This window comes from Harpia harpyja, chromosome 7 (assembly GCF_026419915.1).
Source record: "Harpia harpyja isolate bHarHar1 chromosome 7, bHarHar1 primary haplotype, whole genome shotgun sequence".
Taxonomy (NCBI): domain Eukaryota; kingdom Metazoa; phylum Chordata; class Aves; order Accipitriformes; family Accipitridae; genus Harpia; species Harpia harpyja.
In genome coordinates, this window is record NC_068946.1 from 14,869,588 (window position 1) to 14,888,295 (window position 18,708).

The 18,708-nt window shown below is 42.7% G+C and overlaps 2 protein-coding genes across 6 annotated transcripts in view; both read left to right on the plus strand.

Annotated features, from left to right (window-relative positions):
• The window catches only part of LOC128144560 (UDP-glucuronosyltransferase 1A1-like), a 169,520-nt gene that overhangs the window by 5,092 nt on the left and 145,720 nt on the right, over nucleotides 1–18,708 (plus strand). For 2 of the 5 annotated variants that reach the window (XR_008236115.1, XM_052793535.1), the window contains exon 1: nucleotides 14,609–15,529. The exons of 1 other annotated variant lie outside the window; for it this stretch is intronic. Coding sequence is in view for 3 of the 4 variants with exons in the window: in XM_052793535.1 (XP_052649495.1) it covers nucleotides 14,669–15,529 (861 nt within the window). In the remaining variant the exon portion in view is untranslated. Of the gene's footprint in view, nucleotides 1–5,960; nucleotides 6,833–14,608; nucleotides 15,530–16,433; nucleotides 17,328–18,708 lie in introns of those variants that run through there. 2 more of the 5 variants (XM_052793539.1, XM_052793536.1) reach the window with 2 other exon arrangements.
• On the plus strand, nucleotides 9,351–10,266 carry LOC128144335 (UDP-glucuronosyltransferase 1A1-like). Its single transcript, XM_052793020.1, has one exon. The coding sequence runs from the start codon at nucleotides 9,373–9,375 to the stop codon at nucleotides 10,264–10,266; it is 894 nt and encodes a 297-aa protein (XP_052648980.1). The 5' UTR covers nucleotides 9,351–9,372.

Below are 18,708 nucleotides of genomic sequence, written 5' to 3' on the forward strand. Positions count from 1 at the left end.
AAGAAATCCACCCATCACAACCAGTCCAACTCAAAAGATAAGCACTTTGAGAGAGTTTTAGTACCTTTTCCAGCTGAAGCAACCATACTGTGAGGCATAAGCACACCTGCACCCAAACCTCTCAACATGGTTATGGCTTAGGGTCCAAGCAGTCTGAACTCCTCAGAGCTGCTTTCACACTGGTGCAGTGCTACTCCATTGCTGCAACGCTCCTTGCCAGCTCAAAGACAAACCCTGGCGTAACCCACACAAGCCTTATTGCAAGAGATACTTCTGAGAGGAAAACAAATCTGCACTCTTGGGTCACCCAAGGTTCAGCCTTGTTTAACATAAAATTTATGTCTTTCAGCATCCAGTGGGGAAGCCTTTCCTCCAAGCTGGCACATGGGTCTCACTCTTTGAAACCTCTGTTCATCAAACTGCTCTGGTGCTCATCTGCACATACAACAGGAGTTGGTAATGAGCACCGCACCCTTCTAACCTGAAAGGGGTCCAAGTGCCCTTTGCTACTGCATAATGAACAACAAACACATGTAAACCTACCATGTTACTTTGAGAAATGAGCCAGTCTGTTAATTTTCTGAATAATTATTACCCAGCTTAGATCTGACCTCAGCTGATTCTGTGCTAACCTAAGAACTTCATCCTTTCTTTATCCGTTCATCTGTTCTCTGTTTACTTCTAATTTCTCTTTTTCTTATTTCTGTCCTTCCTGTTGCTGCCTCACCTTTTCCACAGTTTTGCTCTAATGGTCTGGTACAAAAAGTAGGAAGCCTGTTGAGTCCATAAGAAAGTGTAGCCATACTGTAGTTTCTTACAGACACTGGAAGATGAACTTTATATTGGCTGTTTTCAGCCAGCTAATTTTGCTGTTGAAAATCATATCCAAGTGCAGAAAAAACCCCACACCAAGTAGCAAGTTCCAAATGGATTTAGTCAGTTCCTGTTACAGCAGTTGCAATAAATGCTTTATCTCCAAATCTCCAGTATTTAACCAGAATTACTCATAAATCTGTTCAGTCTCACGCTTTCAGTCTGTGCCTTGCAAAACTGTCTCCCCCCCTCACTCCCCCATATTTGGCCCTCTCTAGAAATCGGTCCTCCATGTCTAAAGGTGGTTCCTCCATGTCAGTGTGACAGTGTGGAGCTACACAGAGCTGTGCTAGCACCCTTTGGGTGTCTACTGAGATAAAACCCCATTGCCTAAGGCTGTAAGGGTTTGTTTCTCCATACCGAAGATGCTGGGAAACCCACCACCACTTATAGAAGGAAGAAACAGGAATAACTTTGTGCTGCTGATAGTTTTTCATCACCTCTTTTCTTCACAAGGACCTCTTCCTTAGCACCACCCAGAAGGCTTCGGTCTGGCATTGCTTTTACTTGCATAAGGACAAAACATCCCTCCAGCAAAGCCCTGAGGGCCTCAGTTCACTGCATGTTTCCAGAGGATAGCAGTGAATGCCAGCAAACAAGGGGTCACACCACCCTAGTAGAGCTTTCTCTGGAAACCCAAGCTGGGGTATTACCACCATAGTTTTTTTATAACAGCCCAGCAGTCAGTTCCTCCCTCAGGAAGCATGAACTCTAGGGACAGCTTGTGCCTCCCTGTGAGTGGATTCAAACCCACAGGTCCAACTACCAAGTTCCTGGCTAATTTAATCAAGAGAGGATCTCTCTTCTCATCAAAGTTGAGCTGCTGCTCAGAAAGGAACATGGAAGAGGAAAGGCGAATTTGCAGCTCTGTCAGGGCCTATAGCTGAAGAGGTCCAGGAGATGCCTGTATGTGGTTGCTTACATTACTGCCTGTATCTGTGAAAGGAGGAGAGCTCAGAAGCCTAGTTTGCTTGTTGGGATTTTCCATGTGTGTGTTACCAGTGGGATTAGTAAAAGATATATCTCCTTCTAAATTTTGTCTTGCTCAAAATATATAAAAAGGGTTTTCAGGACAGTGACCAAAGACCAAGGCTCCTTCTTTGTGTCCCAGAAGGTCTACACTGGCCTCCTTTCCCTTCACTTGCCCTGAACCCATCATTTAGTTCATTTTTTTAATCTAGTACCATGGGGAGAAAAGCCAAACAGGATTGTTCTTCTCCTCCTCAGATTTGGGATTGCATGGTACATCCTGGTAGCTGTGATATATTCATAAGACATGCAGGTTTGACTGCTTCCAGGAGGTGGGAATTTAACATCAGCCTTTTACATACTGGTTAGGTGTTCTCAGTTAGGCTAGCCCATAAAAGAAATGGTGTTGCAATTGCCATTCATTCTGCTGGGTGTATTTTAAAGGTTGCCTTTTGAAAGCAAAACCAGGCTTATTTTCTCACTGGGTACTTACCAAGTCAATGGTATTAACCACAAGTATTATTACAAGATGACATCCCTGGTCTTCTTAGTTTCATGAAGGAAGGAGTGGGCTGATATACTTCCAAGCTTAAAAATTAACAAAAAGTACAAAGGGGGACATCTTTTTCCAAGAACAGTGTGCTCTCCTTCCCTGTTACTTGAGCAATTGCAATACTGAAGGGTAACCACAACAATATTGGGAAGTTAAATATTTATTTCTGCAGTCAATAAGTTCCCTGCAGAAAAGTTAAAGCTTGCATGGACCTTCATATAAAAGACTGTGTCGGATGCCTCCAGAGCAGAACTCTCCGGTTTACTTCCACCAAAATGGCTCTTCCATTTCAGTGTTTTTACCGATGTACTGGGATATTTCTTCTTCTGACATCATCTTTAATCTTTGCTGAAGGTGGAAAGATCCTGGTTATACCTCAGGATGGAAGTCACTGGCTCAGCATGCACCCAGTAGTGGGCAAACTCCAGCAAAATGGACATGAAGTTGTTGTGGTTGTACCGTCAACAAGTTTGTATATGAAAACAAAGGAGCCTCAGAATTACACAGTGAAAGTATATCCAATACCTTACACAGAGGAACATTTAGCTGTTGTGCTCAATTCATTTGTTAGTGCTCATTTTATTGAACAATCTGTTTTGAATATTATTATTACAATGTATCAAAGCATGTCGGAAATTTTCAGGTTCTTTTTCACCAACTGTAAGAGCCTTTTGCACAATGAAGACATGATGCAGTATTTGAGAGAGAGCAAATTTGATGTGGTTTTCACGGATCCGATTATGATGTGTGGACCGATAATTGCTGAGTATCTTTCAGTTCCTTCTGTCTACTTTTTGCGGGGATTTCCTTGCGGTATGGATTCTGAAGCCACCCAGTGTCCAAACCCTCCTTCCTATGTCCCCAGACTCTTCCTAAATAATTCAGATAGCATGACATTTGCTCAACGCGTGAAGAACATGCTGGTCCATATGCTGGAGTTAATTTACTGTAAGCCTGTATTCGCTCAATTTGAAGAACTTGCATACAAGATTTTTCAAAAGAAAATTACATCTACAGACCTTCTAAGTAAGTCGTGGATCTGTTTGGCTAATGAGATACGATTTTGTGTTTGAGTTCCCGAGACCAGTGATGCCAAACATGGTTTTTATTGGAGGGATAAACTGTGATCAGAAGAAAAAACTGTCTCAGGTATAAAATTTTATTTTGTTTTTATTGAAAAGGCAAGAGCATAAATGTTTAAACATCCTTACATTAAAACCTTACATTAAAACTGCCAACACTTTGGTATTTAAAGATAGAAAGCTAATGACAAATCCTGCATGATGCAGAAATGTTATTTCCTAATATCCAGCATTCAGATTATGTCATATCCTGGCAAACCTAAATCCTTATCAGATATGATAATTTAAGTGACATGTAACTTTCATGCAAATGATAAGGTCTTTTTTTGAACTGAAGCTCACCTGAATTTTGGTGAGTTGCAAACTTTCCTCCCCAACAGGAAGCCAGACTTGTTACCTTCCATTTCATCTAAGTTTCTTATGCCATGTCCATCTCTGTAAGAGCTGTCCCTGCAACAAAAGCCAGGCTTAGGACTTGGCTATATTGCTCTGAAAGAGTAGCCTTAGGAAAACCCATAAGCACAGTCTGGTCTCTGTCTGCCCCATGGTGTCCTCCGCTCCCAGCTGTCTCATGGACTGTCCATCCATACTTCCATATACCCATTCTCCTTTCATCCACACTGAAGGTTATAGGACTTAAGATTTTAGCTATTCATCAGTTCTTTTTCTGTCACATCCATCTGCCAGACTGATTTATTTACATCTCTGCCGTTATGTCAAGGTGTCAATATCTAACCCCCAAAAGAAAGCCTTTTTAAATTGTACCCTCCCCCCCTTTTTTATGGGTTATTTAATTAGGTTTTAAGCTTTTCTGTGTGTGGATGTCTTCTGTAAATTCCCATTCAGGTCTTTGGGTACCAACCAGGTCTCTGAATCATGTACAGCGTATTCTATAGCAGATCAAAAGCAGGAAAGGGATATTCAAGTATTGCAAATTGTGAGTAGCCCTGAAACAGAGTAGAGTAGAAGAAAGCCCTAATATCCCCCCTTTTTGTCCCGATAAGTATGTTTAGTGCTTGTGTTGGAAGTGGCAGAGCCAATCCTCTTACCAGGACAGTCTCCAGTGCCACTTGGTTCACTCTAACTGGTTATATATGTTCGAATAAAGGAAGAGGAGTAGCAGTTGTTCACAAGGGGCCTTTCAAAAGGACATGGAATCAGGAGTGGGAAAGATTGCTGACTAGGTATTACAGACCCAAGCAGATGTCTGTAAATGCCCCACATAAGACATGCATGACTGTCTGTCTTCATCTGTCAGTCTAGCTTGAATGCATCTTCTTCTAGTGTACATTTGACAGCCTTGTCAGAGGTTACGAGCAACAGGTCTGTTTCTATGCATCACCTTCTCCCGAGCTGTTTGGAAATTCCCATTAAGTTAATCCTATGTTGGAAACTACCAATATGGAGACAGTGCAGGTGATGGAGCTGGCTGCTCTTTTTGGAGGGCAGGTTCTCAACAAGGTCAAAGCTTTCCCACCAGGCTTGAAAATAAGCATGCACATACTGCATGTGAAAGAAAGCTCCACCAGTGATGTAGAGACCTGAATGTCTTGGAGGAGCAAATTGTATCCCAAAGGCACCCGCCCAGCCACCTACTTATAAACTTTTATGGTGAGAGTTTATCACCAACATTTAAAAATCCAGCAGTTTACAGCTGAGAAGGATCTGGACCCACAGAGTTGATGAACTCTTTCAGTCATGAACTGAACTGACATTGGCCATGAACTCATGAGTTCATGAATTAGAAATGTGTTGTTGGTTTATGTTATCTGAAGTACAATGGTGAAGAGCTGTTTTGCAATTTAGTTTTAATACCTGATAGGATAAGAGGTTAGATGGAAGTTATATGTAGAGATGGGGAAAGATTTTCTGTTGGCTACTTCAAAAAAATGCATGTTTGCATCAATGAAAAAAAAATTCATTTTTCTCAGTTGTACCAACTGAGGAAAAAACAAAACCCAGGTACTTTAACATTGATTTCTCATATTTATCTTTACTATAAGTTACGTTTACTTTATAGACCCAGTACTACCATGTGGGGTCAGCAGTGTTTCTGTCCATTCACTCTGTGTATGCATTTCTTTCATGGATTGCCATGCACCTTAGAGCATGTTGTCAGTAAATGTCAGCAAAAGGTGCTGGGTTGCTGGTGGGAAGAAGTGTCATGAGGCTGTGCTCCTACTATGGGAGGAAGAAGAGAAGGCTGAGGCATTGAGCTGTAGTCTCAGTTTGGGCAAGTGAAGTGTATGATAGGAGACACACCTTTCTCGTGCTCATGCAAACCCGCTTTTGAAGTACAAACCTCATCTCAAGCTTTTATAATCATTAGTCACCTACTGTGAGTCCACTGCATGCAAACTTGTGAACACCTGAAATGTGAGGCAAGCCAAAAGGGCAGAGGTATCATTAGAAAGCATTGCCAAGTGGTGTGTTTGCGTAGGTGGAGCATAGCTACAAAAGCTTGCGAGCCACCCCTGGCCTTTCTCGTGCATGGGTTCCTGTCTGTCTAACTTGCAACATGCTGGTGGCAGTGCTGCTCCCCTTCTTGTGCTGCCTGAGTCTTGCCACTGCTGGGAAACTGCTGGTGATCCCGATGGAGGGCAGCCACTGGCTCAGTATGAAGGAATTGCTGGCCGAGCTGAGCAAGAGAGGGCATGAAATAGTTGTCATCGCACCAGACAGCAAAATGCTGATAGATTCTTCTGGGATATATGAATTGAAAATGTACCCCGTACCTTTCAAAAAGGAAGAGATGGAAGAACTTATACGCTCACTTAGTGCAAACTGTTTTAGCGAAGAGCCGTTCCTGATGAGATTTTTGAATACCTGGGATAATTTCAGAAAGAGCTCTGCCATGTTTCAAACTTCCTGCAGTTCCTTACTCTACAACAAAGAGATGATGAAATACATCAAAGAAAGTAAATTTGATGCCATCTTTACAGATCCTCTGACACCCTGTGGACAGATAATTGCTTTGCACTTTTCTATCCCTACTGTTTTCTTCTTGCGGGGCATCCCGTGTGCTATAGACATTCATGCTGCTCAGAGTCCGGACCCACCATCCTACATCCCACGAATGTTCTCGCTCAATACAGATCATATGACGTTTCCTCAGAGAGTGAAGAACTTCCTCATCAGCATTTCAGAGACTTTCACCTGCAGTATGGTCTTTTCACCATTTGAAAGCCTGGCCTCAGACTTTCTCCAAAAGCCGATGACAATTACGCAGCTTTTAAGTCATGGATCCATTTGGCTGAAGAGACTTGACTTTGTCTTCGACTATCCCATGCCTGTAATGCCCAATATGATTTTCATTGGAGGCATAAACTGTGGACAGAAGAAACCATTATCTCAGGTCAGTGACTGGCTGGGAAAGGTATAACAAGGGAAAAGTTCTGGCAGTCATACACCTGCACGATCTGGGTGAGGTTTAATACTGTGTTTGATATGGACATTTCTTACCTAAAGAGATAATTTAGACTAATGCTTTCTGTATAGCCAATCCACATGAAAAACAGAGTGGTATAGTGGACCAGAACAGGATGTGATTCCACCTCCTTTTCTTGGGTCTGCCCAACACATGGATTTTGTTTGGTGAGGGGATCACATGCTATGCTGAGTTTAATTCCAGCTGAAGTCAGGTACACAAACAGCATCTAGCCTAGGAATTAATGCAAAAAGGGCAGGTGAATTATAACAGCTCTTCCAAAAATTCTGTGCCCCACATAAGAGGCAGTAGACTATTTCTTCAAGAGCATTAGCTGCTTATCTAGTCAGAAAAGTAACTCACTGAATTATGTGCAATAGCATCATGTGCTCTTTTCTGTAACAGCAGCCTTCTGTTTGAGTTGAAGGCTAATATTTTGTGGTGAAGATTTTGGTCTAACAACAGCTTCCATCACAAAAACTAGATAGCTGAATTCTCAACTGCATTTTTAGGAGACACCTGCTTTGGATAGGGAAATGTTGATGGGTGGTTGCTGGGGCATCTGTGGTCCAAAAAGTACTTGATAAAGGCGTGCATGTGATGTATGTTAGCTTGTTGGTGCTCATGATATATGTTAGCTTGTTGCTGCATGTGATGTATATTCTTGCTTGCTTGTGCTGTAAGATGAACAGCCTCATGTGAAGCCAAAGATTAAGTAGAAAAGGATAGGAGGAGACAGCTCTCCTCAGCAGATGATGAATCTGTAGTTAGTGTCATCCAGCCGTTTCAGCAATAAATCACATTGGTTCCCAGAAGGGATAAAGTTTCGTCCTTTGTGAACATTGCTTAAAAATAAACAGACTTTCCTCTATTCTTCCCTTGAACCTTTTTCACTTGCCAGCCTTCCCTGAGTCTTAGGGAATGGATTCTTCCTGCCTATCACCACTCTTACTCTTCCCCCAAATTCATAGGCCTTCCTGAACATGAATGAGTGAAGCTTCACAAGAAAATATATTTGCATTTTACAAGCCTGGCACATCTTCCCCAGAGCCAACCTTAACAGCCCTCAGGCTTTGCTTTACTCCTCCCGGTACTTCCCCTGATGCTGCCCATTGAAAGTACTGTTTATTTCTATTGAGCTGCTAGTGTTCATATCTTGCTTTTTCACAAAAGTCGCATTCAAATTGCCTGTCAACCCCCCCACCCCCCCCCACCCCGGCCACTTTTATCAGGGTAGTGCTTTCTCCTATCTGTTCTGTCCATCAGAGCTGCTTAATGGCTCCTCAGGACAAACCCAGGCAGACCCTTTGGGAAAGCAGCACCCTGCCTGCAGGCAAGGCCATGTGGCAGCTCCAGGTTAGAATCAGACTTTCCTCTGAAGACAAAGCTCACTCTTGCTCTCATCTTGCCCAGGGGCTAAAGATCATAGTCCAGCAGTAATATTTGCAGAAGTACTGATTCTTCAGTCCTGATTTCTTCTTGTCTTCCAACTATGCCTCTGCATCACAGTTAGATCTAACGGCAAAATACAGTCTTGCAGGTTGACAAGTTTATCACAAGTACTTGTTAACTGCTCAGACATGGTGTCTTGCTTTTATCTTTTCATCTGAAGTAATAACACCACCTCTTACCATTTAAAATCAATTCCTGGCCTGAAAAAAGAGGGCTGTTACTGGGTACTTCTGTCCAAGCTTTCTTGTATTAGGTATAAGGGGAACTGTGTGGCTTTTCCTTCTTATTGCTCCTGGAAGAAGAAAATGATCGAGAGAGGCACAGAGAGGTAGGTCAGGATGAGAAAAAAGAAGTGTCATGCATAGCAGTTGGCAGTTTTCCTTTGTGAATGCAAGCCTCTGCTTCAGTGTTGCTTATTGTAATAAATTTGTTCCTGGTGGTGTATCTGGCCCCAGTGCTGAGCTGTATGTAAATCACAGGCCTCCTCATTAGGATTTGCACAGATATCGTGCTGTATAGTGGCATAATTTCATAATTTTAAACATAAACTCGAACAGCATTTCAGAACAGCTGTAAAATGCTTATCAAAAAGAAAGAAAGAAAAGAAGGAAAGCAGAAAGCATTTTAATACCTGCTTTCAGCAAGCCCAGTTACTTCCAAGTGCCAGCACTATTCAAAGGCTTGGGATTTTGTTTTTGCAAAGTCTGATTTTATTTTCAATTTAACATCAATCAGTACAGAGAAACAATCAGAAAGGACCCATCCCAAGGGAGCCTCAGATACTAAGCCCAGTTTTGCCCAACCTAAGTTGATTTATCATGTTTCTTTAATGATTCATCAATGCCTTGAATGGTTGCTGGTGACTGGTTTTGCTGGAAAAGCCGGATCGTTAAGGGGGAATGTGAGAATCTGGGGGGGGGGGAGGATGACGGACGGATGGACGACAACGACGACGACTGTGGGTCTAAAAATCTGTTAGGTCAGGGCAGATGAACAGGCTTTGGATTTCTAGGAACATGGCTCATGTAAGTAAATACAGTTACTTAATTTCTGCGGGGGTTTTGGTTTTCCTGTCTCTGTTTTGCTTGGCTAATGGTGGAAAGCTGTTGGTGGTGCCAATGGATGGGAGTCACTGGCTCAGCATGCGCTCACTGCTGGCAGCCCTCAGTCAGAAAGAGCACGAAATTGTCATTGTTGCACCAGAAGTAAACTTGAATGTGAAGGCATCTGAATATTACACTCTCAAAACGTATCCAGTGCCTTTAACTAGGGAAGAACTGGGAGCAAGCATGCATTCATTTGCGAATGATCTTTTTGAGAGAAGACCTTTTCTTCAAAGAATTACTGCACTTTATGAAAAAGTTCAAGTCATCTCCGATCTCTACATTGCCTCCTGTAGCAGTTTACTGCACAATAAGTATCTGATGCAATATCTTGAAGGGAGCAAATTTGATGCAGTTCTCACAGATCCTGTTGTACCATGTGGACAAATACTGGCTCTGCATCTCTCTATCCCATCTGTTTTCTTTTTACGGGGACTCCCCTGCAGTCTTGATTTGCAGGCTACTCAGTGTCCTGACCCCCCTTCCTACGTCCCAAGAACATTTACAGACAACTCAGACCACATGACGTTTATCCAGCGTGTGGAAAACTTATTTCTCAAGTCATCAGAATCATTTCTTTGCAATTTTGCCTATTTGCCATTTGAACTTCTGGCCTCAGATGTTCTTCACAGACCAGTAACAATGAAGGAACTCTTAAGCCATGGATCCATTTGGCTTAAAAGAATGGATTTTGTTTTTGAGTATCCCATGCCAGTGATGCCCAACATAGTTTTTATTGGAGGTATAAACTGTGGAAAGAAAAAAACATTATCTCAGGTCAGTGATTTCCTTGATGAAATATATTAATGTTTGAAGGGAGAATGCTGTTTGCAAATGCTCTGTATGTATATAATTGTATACATGGGTTTGTGGGATTTATATGTGCAGTAAGGTATACTGTAAAGACAAAGAAAATAGGTGAAAAACTGGGTTGATTTTAATTCTCTCCCACTCTTGCAGGTACTCTTCTACAGCATTAGCAGGATATAAACATTTTTGCTTACATAATTGTTTTCTTTGGGCTAGGTGGAAGTAGTTCATCACTGCACTCTCACTAATGAGGCACACACCCACCAGTGATGGTGATTGCTGTCTTACCAGGCAGGTCTGCTGCTGGTGTTTGCCAGATCAGTATTATTAACTCAAACTATTTATTTTACTGTCACAGCTGATTTATAAGAACAGTTGTTGCCGAAATCCGGAATAAAACTCCTTAACAGCAATGAGAAGTTAAGAAGCAGGCACTCCTTTATTGCAGCGCTGGGCACACGGGGGATCGCTCCACCTATCGTGTGCACCTGTCTTGTCTAGCAATACAGTTAAATACACACCTGTTATACATATTCACTAGATTTCCAAACAAAATGTTAATTCCTTTTCAATGATTGGTCTTTTAATCATACCACCTTATTAATATTCCTTTGTTAAAACAATCATTGGTCAATTTCACTTAACTCTACGAGATGGGAAGGGTAAGGGGGTTTCCAAGCAGCAAACTGGTGTCTATGACGGTTTCCTTAGTTTTTGAAACAAAACATAGAAAGACCAGTATCTTCCTGGTGAGGTTTCTATGGTTTGCTTATTTCAAACTTAACAATACTAAGGTTCCTATAGTCACACATAACACAGTTCCTAAAGTTTCTAAGTTCCTATGACTACATTTCAAACTTAACACTCCCATACCTATGCTTCACAATTTTCTACTTCTTAATCAAACCAAACTCTTATATATATATAATTAGATTTTAATTTCTTTATCAGAATATTTTCAACACAGTGAATCTTTTTGGTTTAATAGAACCATCCTTTCATAATTTAGAAATAAAGTGTCATAACGCATCTGTTGGCAGGTAATGTTCTGGTTGCTCTGTCAGTCCAGGTTTATCCTTTCACTGCATGGATTCCTTACAAAATTTTCTGCAAAACTGTTGGACGTTTTCATAGCTGCTGGCCAACACTGCACATCTGCAACAGCTTACGCTGCCTTCTGAGAAGTTTCCCTGCAAAGGGTGTACATAGAGCTGCAGTAGTTCAGTAAATGTACTTAAAAAATATCCTGATGTATACTATCAACCTCCATACTAAATTATTGTATTGTCAAAATTACTTCTGTGCAATAATTTTCATAATTAGGGCTGTCTGTCTGCAAATCCTGCCTATGCATTAATGTCGTTTGCTTTCATGGCCCTGGGGCATACTCTTCCCAGGCTGATCTGGAACGGTATTTCTGAGTTGCTAATTCAGTTTTAAATATAGGTGGCAAACCCCATCTCCTTGTCCTTTCTCCTTCCAGCCCCTACTTCGTCCTTCCAAAAGGAGGCCTTTCAGTGAAATGAACTTTGATAGCCAATTTTCCATTTTCATTACAGCGTCAAGATATAAAACTGGTAAAGAAACCAGGCCATTTCCCATGTGAAGCATTAATATTTTTCTAAGCTTTTACAAATAGAAAATGATTTGGACTGGCAGGAGGGGAGGAATTTTCTTAGACTGAAAATTCTTCTTTGGAAAATTAATGATCTGTTAATTAGCTCTTTGGAGCAGATCACTTGTTAAAGGATCCCTCATTTCCTTAAATCCCAGTGTTCCTCCAATACAAAGAGGTAGGTGTTTCCCAGTCTAGCTGCTGCTCTGATTACTATCTGCTAAATTGGCTGAACTTTAACACCTCTTATTCTGTCTTTGCCATGCCCACGATTATACATTTACCACACAGCAAATAAGTCTAAAGATCATCCGGAGAAAGCACAGCACAGATTGCTTAAAAACATGGAGCTGGGGATATTCTTTTGGGGCAGCACTCACCAGATTTCTGCAGAAATGGCCCTGGTGCTTAGTGCTCATCCGCAAGTCACGGCAACGCTGGTTCTGCTCCTGTCTGTGCTCCGTTTGGCTGCTGGTGGGAAGCTGCTGGTGGTGCCGGTGGATGGGAGTCATTGGCTCAGCATGCGGGAAGTGTTGGATGGTCTCAGGCAGAAGGGACATGAAATAGTCGTTGTTGCACCTGAAATAGAATACATATAAAACCATCAGAGAATTTTATTATGACAATGTATCCAATACTGTTCACAAAGGAAGATGTAGATGGAAGTATCCATTCTTTTTCACAGGATGTATTTGAAGAAGGATCTTTTCTGGAAAGATTCTTAAAGTGCACCGGAGACTGAAAAGCATCTCTGCCATTACTCTCTCTACCTGTGCACACTTACTGTACAACAAAGAGCTTGTCAGATATCTTGAGGAGACCAAGTTTGACGCTGTCCTTACAGACCCTGTACTACCCTGTGGGCAGATACTGGCTGAGCATCTTTCAGTCCCTTCCGTGTTTTTTTTACGAGGAATACCGTGTGGCTTAGATTTTGAAGCCACTCAGTGTCCCAATCCCCCTTCTTATGTCCCCAGGGTATTTACACAGCATACAGACCGCATGAACTTTCTCCAGCGGGTGAAGAATCTAATGTTTGAACTCCCAAATTATTTTCTCTGTGATTTTGTCTTTCAACCATATGTAAAACTGGCTTCTGAGTTCCTCCAGCGGGATGTGACTGTGCTGGATCTCTTACGGCAGGCTTCCATTTGGCTCATGAGGTTAGATTTTGTGTTAGATTATCCAAGACCTTTGATGCCCAACATGATTGTAATTGGAGGAGTAAACTGTGCTCACAAGGAGCTACCTCAGGTGGGTCATGCTCTGTTTTTAATTCTTGCTCTGATAGACTTCTGTGTTCACAAGGGTGGAATTTTGTGTTGCAGATAGGAATCAAGTTCCCGTTTAGGGTGAGTTAGGCAAATACTCATGAAATAAATTATTTTTCTCTCACTTTCTTCCTCACTTCCCATTTTCTGTGTAGGCAGCTATACCTTTTCACTTACAAAGTATGCTCCGTTGAAGAGAAACTCTAGGTTCTTCTAGTGAAGGTCGGTGATGGGATGTTGTATCCACCAGCCAAAGTGATTGTCATAATTTGTGGACATTAGGACAAAGTGTTGGATTTGTCTTATGAGCAGCTCCCATGGGACAGCTCAGAAAACCTTAAAAGCTCTTTCCAGGCTCAAAACCCCAGTCCTAATGAATGGAGCCATGGAGCAGGTCTGATTTGACATGTCCAACACAGCATGACTAGCACTGAGGGGATGGATGCAGCCTTGGCGGTTATGCTAACCTCTCAGATGTGGCATGTACTCTGGGTGCCTCAGATGTAGAATATAGCAATGCATGCAGTTGTTAATAGAGAGCCTCCTCTGCTGCTCTGTGGGACAGCCTGGAGAGTTGTGCTATTCTTTTTTGTGCCCTGGCTTTCTCTTCTGTCATATTATTTAGGACTTGTGCACCATGGGGTGAGGTCACAAAGCCTGTGTGGCAATTCCACCCATCTCCAAGTGGCAGATGTGGCTGTGGCATCTTACAGACATCCTCTTGCACACTGTAATTTGCCACCTGAGCATTCGTGCAACTCCACCGCTGCTGGACACCATGCAAGATTTGCCAGTGACAAAAAAGAAGCCAGAATTAGGCCCTGAATTATTTCATGGAAAGTCCCCCTCAAAGAGTGTTCATACATCTCTGCTCTGCCGTCTGAGCTCACAAAGCCAACTCCTCCATCCCAAGGCAGGTCTCGGAGACTGGAAGTACTGCTTAATATGGGTGATGTGTCCTGCAGACAAACCTGGCATCCTGCTTCCAACTTCATCAGTCTTCTCAGTCTAGAAACCATCTTAAACAGCTCTTCCACATCTGCTATGGGGCCATAAGCCTCCTAGAGATGACTCTTCAAAGAGAGAGAGGGGAAAGGTCTTGCCTAGGGGAAGCAAGCACCCTCTGCTAGGCTGAATGATCATGTGGATGTGACACATCTCCTGCAGTTGCAAAAGGTTCAGCCAGAGGGAAGCTATCAGAAATACATTGCCACCCAGAACCACCCCTGCTTGCGTCCTGGGACACTCTTTACTGTTCCTCTAATAGAATCAGATGGGGCTTATCTGGTGCATCTACCACACACCACCAATCCTGTGGACTTGGCTGGAAATAAATGCTTATTATGCAGCCTTTTATCAAATCAGTGATTATACATTTACCATACAGCAAATACCTCCAAGGATCAGAAGTTAGGCTGTAGCACAGATTGCTTAAAAGCGTGGAGTTAGTGCTGTTGCTTCAGTGCCACCAGTGGTTTTCTTTCTGGGCAGCACTCACCAGATTTCTGCAGAAATGGCCCTGGTGCTTAGTGCTCATCCGCAAGTCACGGCAACGCTGGTTCTGCTCCTGTCTGTGCTCCGTTTGGCTGCTGGTGGGAAGCTGCTGGTGGTGCCGGTGGATGGGAGTCATTGGCTCAGCATGCGGGAAGTGTTGGATGGTCTCAGGCAGAAGGGACATGAAATAGTCGTTGTTGCACCTGAAATCAGTTTGTACATAAAGCCAACAAAGAATTTTGTTACGAAAATGTACTCAGTCCCTTTCACAGAGGAAGAGATGGATGAAAATTTCCAGGCATTTTTACAAGATGTATTTGAAGAAGGATCTTTTCTGGAAAGATTTCTTAAAATATACCAAAGTATGAAAAGAGTCTCTGATTTGGCGATCACCAGCTGTGCACACTTACTGTACAACAAAGAGCTTGTCAGATATCTTGAGGAGACCAAGTTTGATGCTGTCTTTACAGACCCTGTACTACCCTGTGGGCAGATACTGGCTGAGCATCTTTCAGTCCCTTCCGTGTTTTTTTTACGAGGAATACCGTGTGGCTTAGATTTTGAAGCCACTCAGTGTCCCAATCCCCCTTCTTATGTCCCCAGGGTATTTACACAGCATACAGACCGCATGAACTTTCTCCAGCGGGTGAAGAATCTAATGTTTGAACTCCCAAATTATTTTCTCTGTGATTTTGTCTTTCAACCATATGTAAAACTGGCTTCTGAGTTCCTCCAGCGGGATGTGACTGTGCTGGATCTCTTACGGCAGGCTTCCATTTGGCTCATGAGGTTAGATTTTGTGTTAGATTATCCAAGACCTTTGATGCCCAACATGATTGTAATTGGAGGAGTAAACTGTGCTCACAAGGAGCTACCTCAGGTGGGTCATGCTCTGTTTTTAATTCTTGCTCTGATAGACTTCTGTGTTCACAAGGGTGGAATTTTGTGTTGCAAATAGGAATCAAGTTCCCGTTTAGGGCGAGTTAGGCAAATACTCGTGAAATAAATTATTTTTCTCTCACTTTCTTCCTCACTTCCCATTTTCTGTGTAGGCAGCTATACCTTTTCACTTATAAAGTATGCTCGGTTTATGCCTTTTTCATTACACGTATGTGAAGCCATTTTGTGTAATGTTGAGTAACTTGGTACTCTCTTTCTCCCTTAGTGATGGAAGAGCAGCAGGCAAGCCTGAGGGGCTGTCACAGCCTTGCAGTTAGGTATAATCCATACAACTATGCAAATTGTTGTAGCAGGGTCTTGTATTTACTGAGAAATGCATGTCAGGCTTCTGTCCTGGTGTACCCTTGCTGCCTTACCACTTCTTTCTTTGTCAATGAATTTGTCTGCTTCTTCACACGGGTATTTCCAAAGCTGGAATAAGGAGGAATGTTGCAGGCTGTGGACTCTCAGAAGAAGAAGCGCTGTCTCTGTTTACAGGCAGGCCTCAGAAGATTTCACCTTGGTGATGGCTATGTGAGATTTGAGAAGAAAATCAATGAGCTTGAAGGGGTTATGGTGGCTTGGCAGATCCTGCTCAAAGGCAATAGAGCTGCCAAAGGTTTTCTAGTAGAAACAGATGGGGCTTATCTGGTGCATCCATCACATTTACTGCCCACCTGCGTAGATTGCTGAACTCTAGTGCTTGTTATGCAGCCTTTTATCAAATCAGTGATTATACATTTACCATACAGCAAATACCTCCAAGGATCAGAAGTTAGGCTGTAGCACAGATTGCTTAAAAGCGTGGAGTTAGTGCTGTTGCTTCAGTGCCACCAGCGGTTTTCTTTCTGGGCAGCACTCACCAGATTTCTGCAGAAATGGCCCTGGTGCTTAGTGCTCATCCGCAAGTCACGGCAACGCTGGTTCTGCTCCTGTCTGTGCTCCGTTTGGCTGCTGGTGGGAAGCTGCTGGTGGTGCCGGTGGATGGGAGTCATTGGCTCAGCATGCGGGAAGTGTTGGATGGTCTCAGGCAGAAGGGACATGAAATAGTCATTGTTGCACCTGAAATCAGTTTGTACATAAAGCCAACAAAGAATTTTGTTACGAAAATGTACTCAGTCCCTTTCACAAAGGAAGAGATGGATCGCACTTTCTGGAGAACTAGCCAGCATGTATTTGAAGAAGGATCTTTTCTGGAAAGAATTGTTAAAATATATGAAGGAGTAAAAAACACTTCTGCCATGTTCCTGTCTACCTGTACACACTTACTGTACAACAAAGAGCTTGTCAGATATCTTGAGGAGAGCAAGTTTGATGCTGTCCTTACAGACCCTGTACTACCCTGTGGGCAGATACTGGCTGAGCATCTTTCAGTCCCTTCCGTGTTTCTCTTGCAGCAAATACCATGTGGCTTAGAATTTGAAGCCACTCAGTGTCCCAATCCCCCTTCTTATGTCCCCAGGGTATTCACAGACCTTACAGACCGCATGAACTTTCTCCAGCGGGTGAAGAATCTAATGTTTGAACTCCCAAATTATTTTCTCTGTGATTTTGTCTTTCAACCATACGCAAAACTGGCTTCTGAGTTTCTTCAGCGGGACGTGACTGTGCCAGATCTCTTACAGCAGGCTTCCATTTGGCTCATGAAGCTAGACTTTGTTTTACACTATCCGAGACCTTTGATGCCCAACATGATTATGGTTAGTGGAGTAAACTGTGTTCACAAGAAGCTGACTCAGGTGGGTCGTACTCTTTTTTTTCTTGTCATTCTTGCAGGCTTTTACATACTTTGAAAAGTTGTAACACAGGTTTTGTTAGAAAGGTCTCTTTCTGTGGGTAAAAGGATTTCAAACTGCTTTTCCTTTGCAAAGAGGTGCCAGTACTCCTTTCAGTGAAGGTATCCGAATATCATGGTATAAAAATGGAGAAAGTGTTGTAAATTAATTTAGCTCTGGGAAACTCTCCATTGGTCACGTGCTTCTGCTTAAAGCCAGCTTTGACATTAGAGCAGGTTGCTCAGGACTGTTGATGTGGTGCAAGGCAGACTTTCATTTGAGGAGACCATCGCTCATCCTGGGGTCCAACTTGTCATTGCTGATTTCCTCTACATTCCTGGTTTTTTTCTATAAAGAAGGATTCTCTATGTTTTGAATTGTCATAGACTCATAAAATACTTAGGCTGGAAGGTCATTTGCAGGCCTCTCAGCCAACCTCCTAGTCAAAGCAGGTCCAGTTAGTTCTGGTTGTTCCATTCTATGTCTTGTCAAGTTTTTATTACCTCCCATGACCCTTATAGTGAAAACACTTTATTATATCTGATTTATTATTATATCCAATTTGAATTTTTCGTGTTGCATCTTGTGTCTGTTGCCTCTTGTCCTGTCACTGTCAATTGCTCGGAAGAGTACAGCTTTGTCTTCTTTATGCCCTTCTGTTAAGGTGGTTAAAGACCACCTTAAGATCTCTTAAGAGACCTTAAGATCTCCTGCTAGCCTTCTCTTCTGAATCCTAAGGAAGCTCGTCTTTCTCAGCCCCTTTTTGCACATCATGGTCCCCAGCTTCTAACCATCTTCTTGGCTGTTGCTAGACTTGCTGCAGCACATCAATGTCTGTCTTGTACTGGAGAGCCCAAAACTGGGTACATCTCTTCAGATGTCTCCCAAGTGCTGAACAGAGGAGCGGGATTACCTCTCTTTTACTCATGTAGCCCAGGATGCTAGTGCCTCTATGGCCTCTATGGCTGCAAGGGCACACTGCTGACTCATATTCAACTTTTTGTCCACAAGGACCCCGGGTCGTTTTCTGCAGAGCTGCTGTCTGTCTAGCTGGAGTGCAGCCTGTCCTATGGCATGGGGTTATCCCATCCCAGTGGCAGAACTTTGCTTTTGCCTTTGCTGACCTTCATGACGCTCCTGTTGGCCCATTTCTCCAGCTTGTGGATTTCTTTTTGCATATCCCAGGCCAGTGACACTCCTTATTTAAAGTATCAACTGGCATCATAAAAATAAAGTATTAGTTAGGTTACTTTCTTCTTATAAAATGAATCTTGGATTTATTCAAGCACAAGTCTTATGAGGAGCGGCTGAAGGATCTGGGGTTGTTCAGTCTAGAAAAGAGGAG

What these genes read in the sequence shown, in the direction of transcription:
- LOC128144335 (XM_052793020.1), top strand. Translation starts at nt 9,373, where the DNA reads ATGGCTCATGTAAGTAAATACAGTTACTTAATTTCTGCGGGGGTTTTG.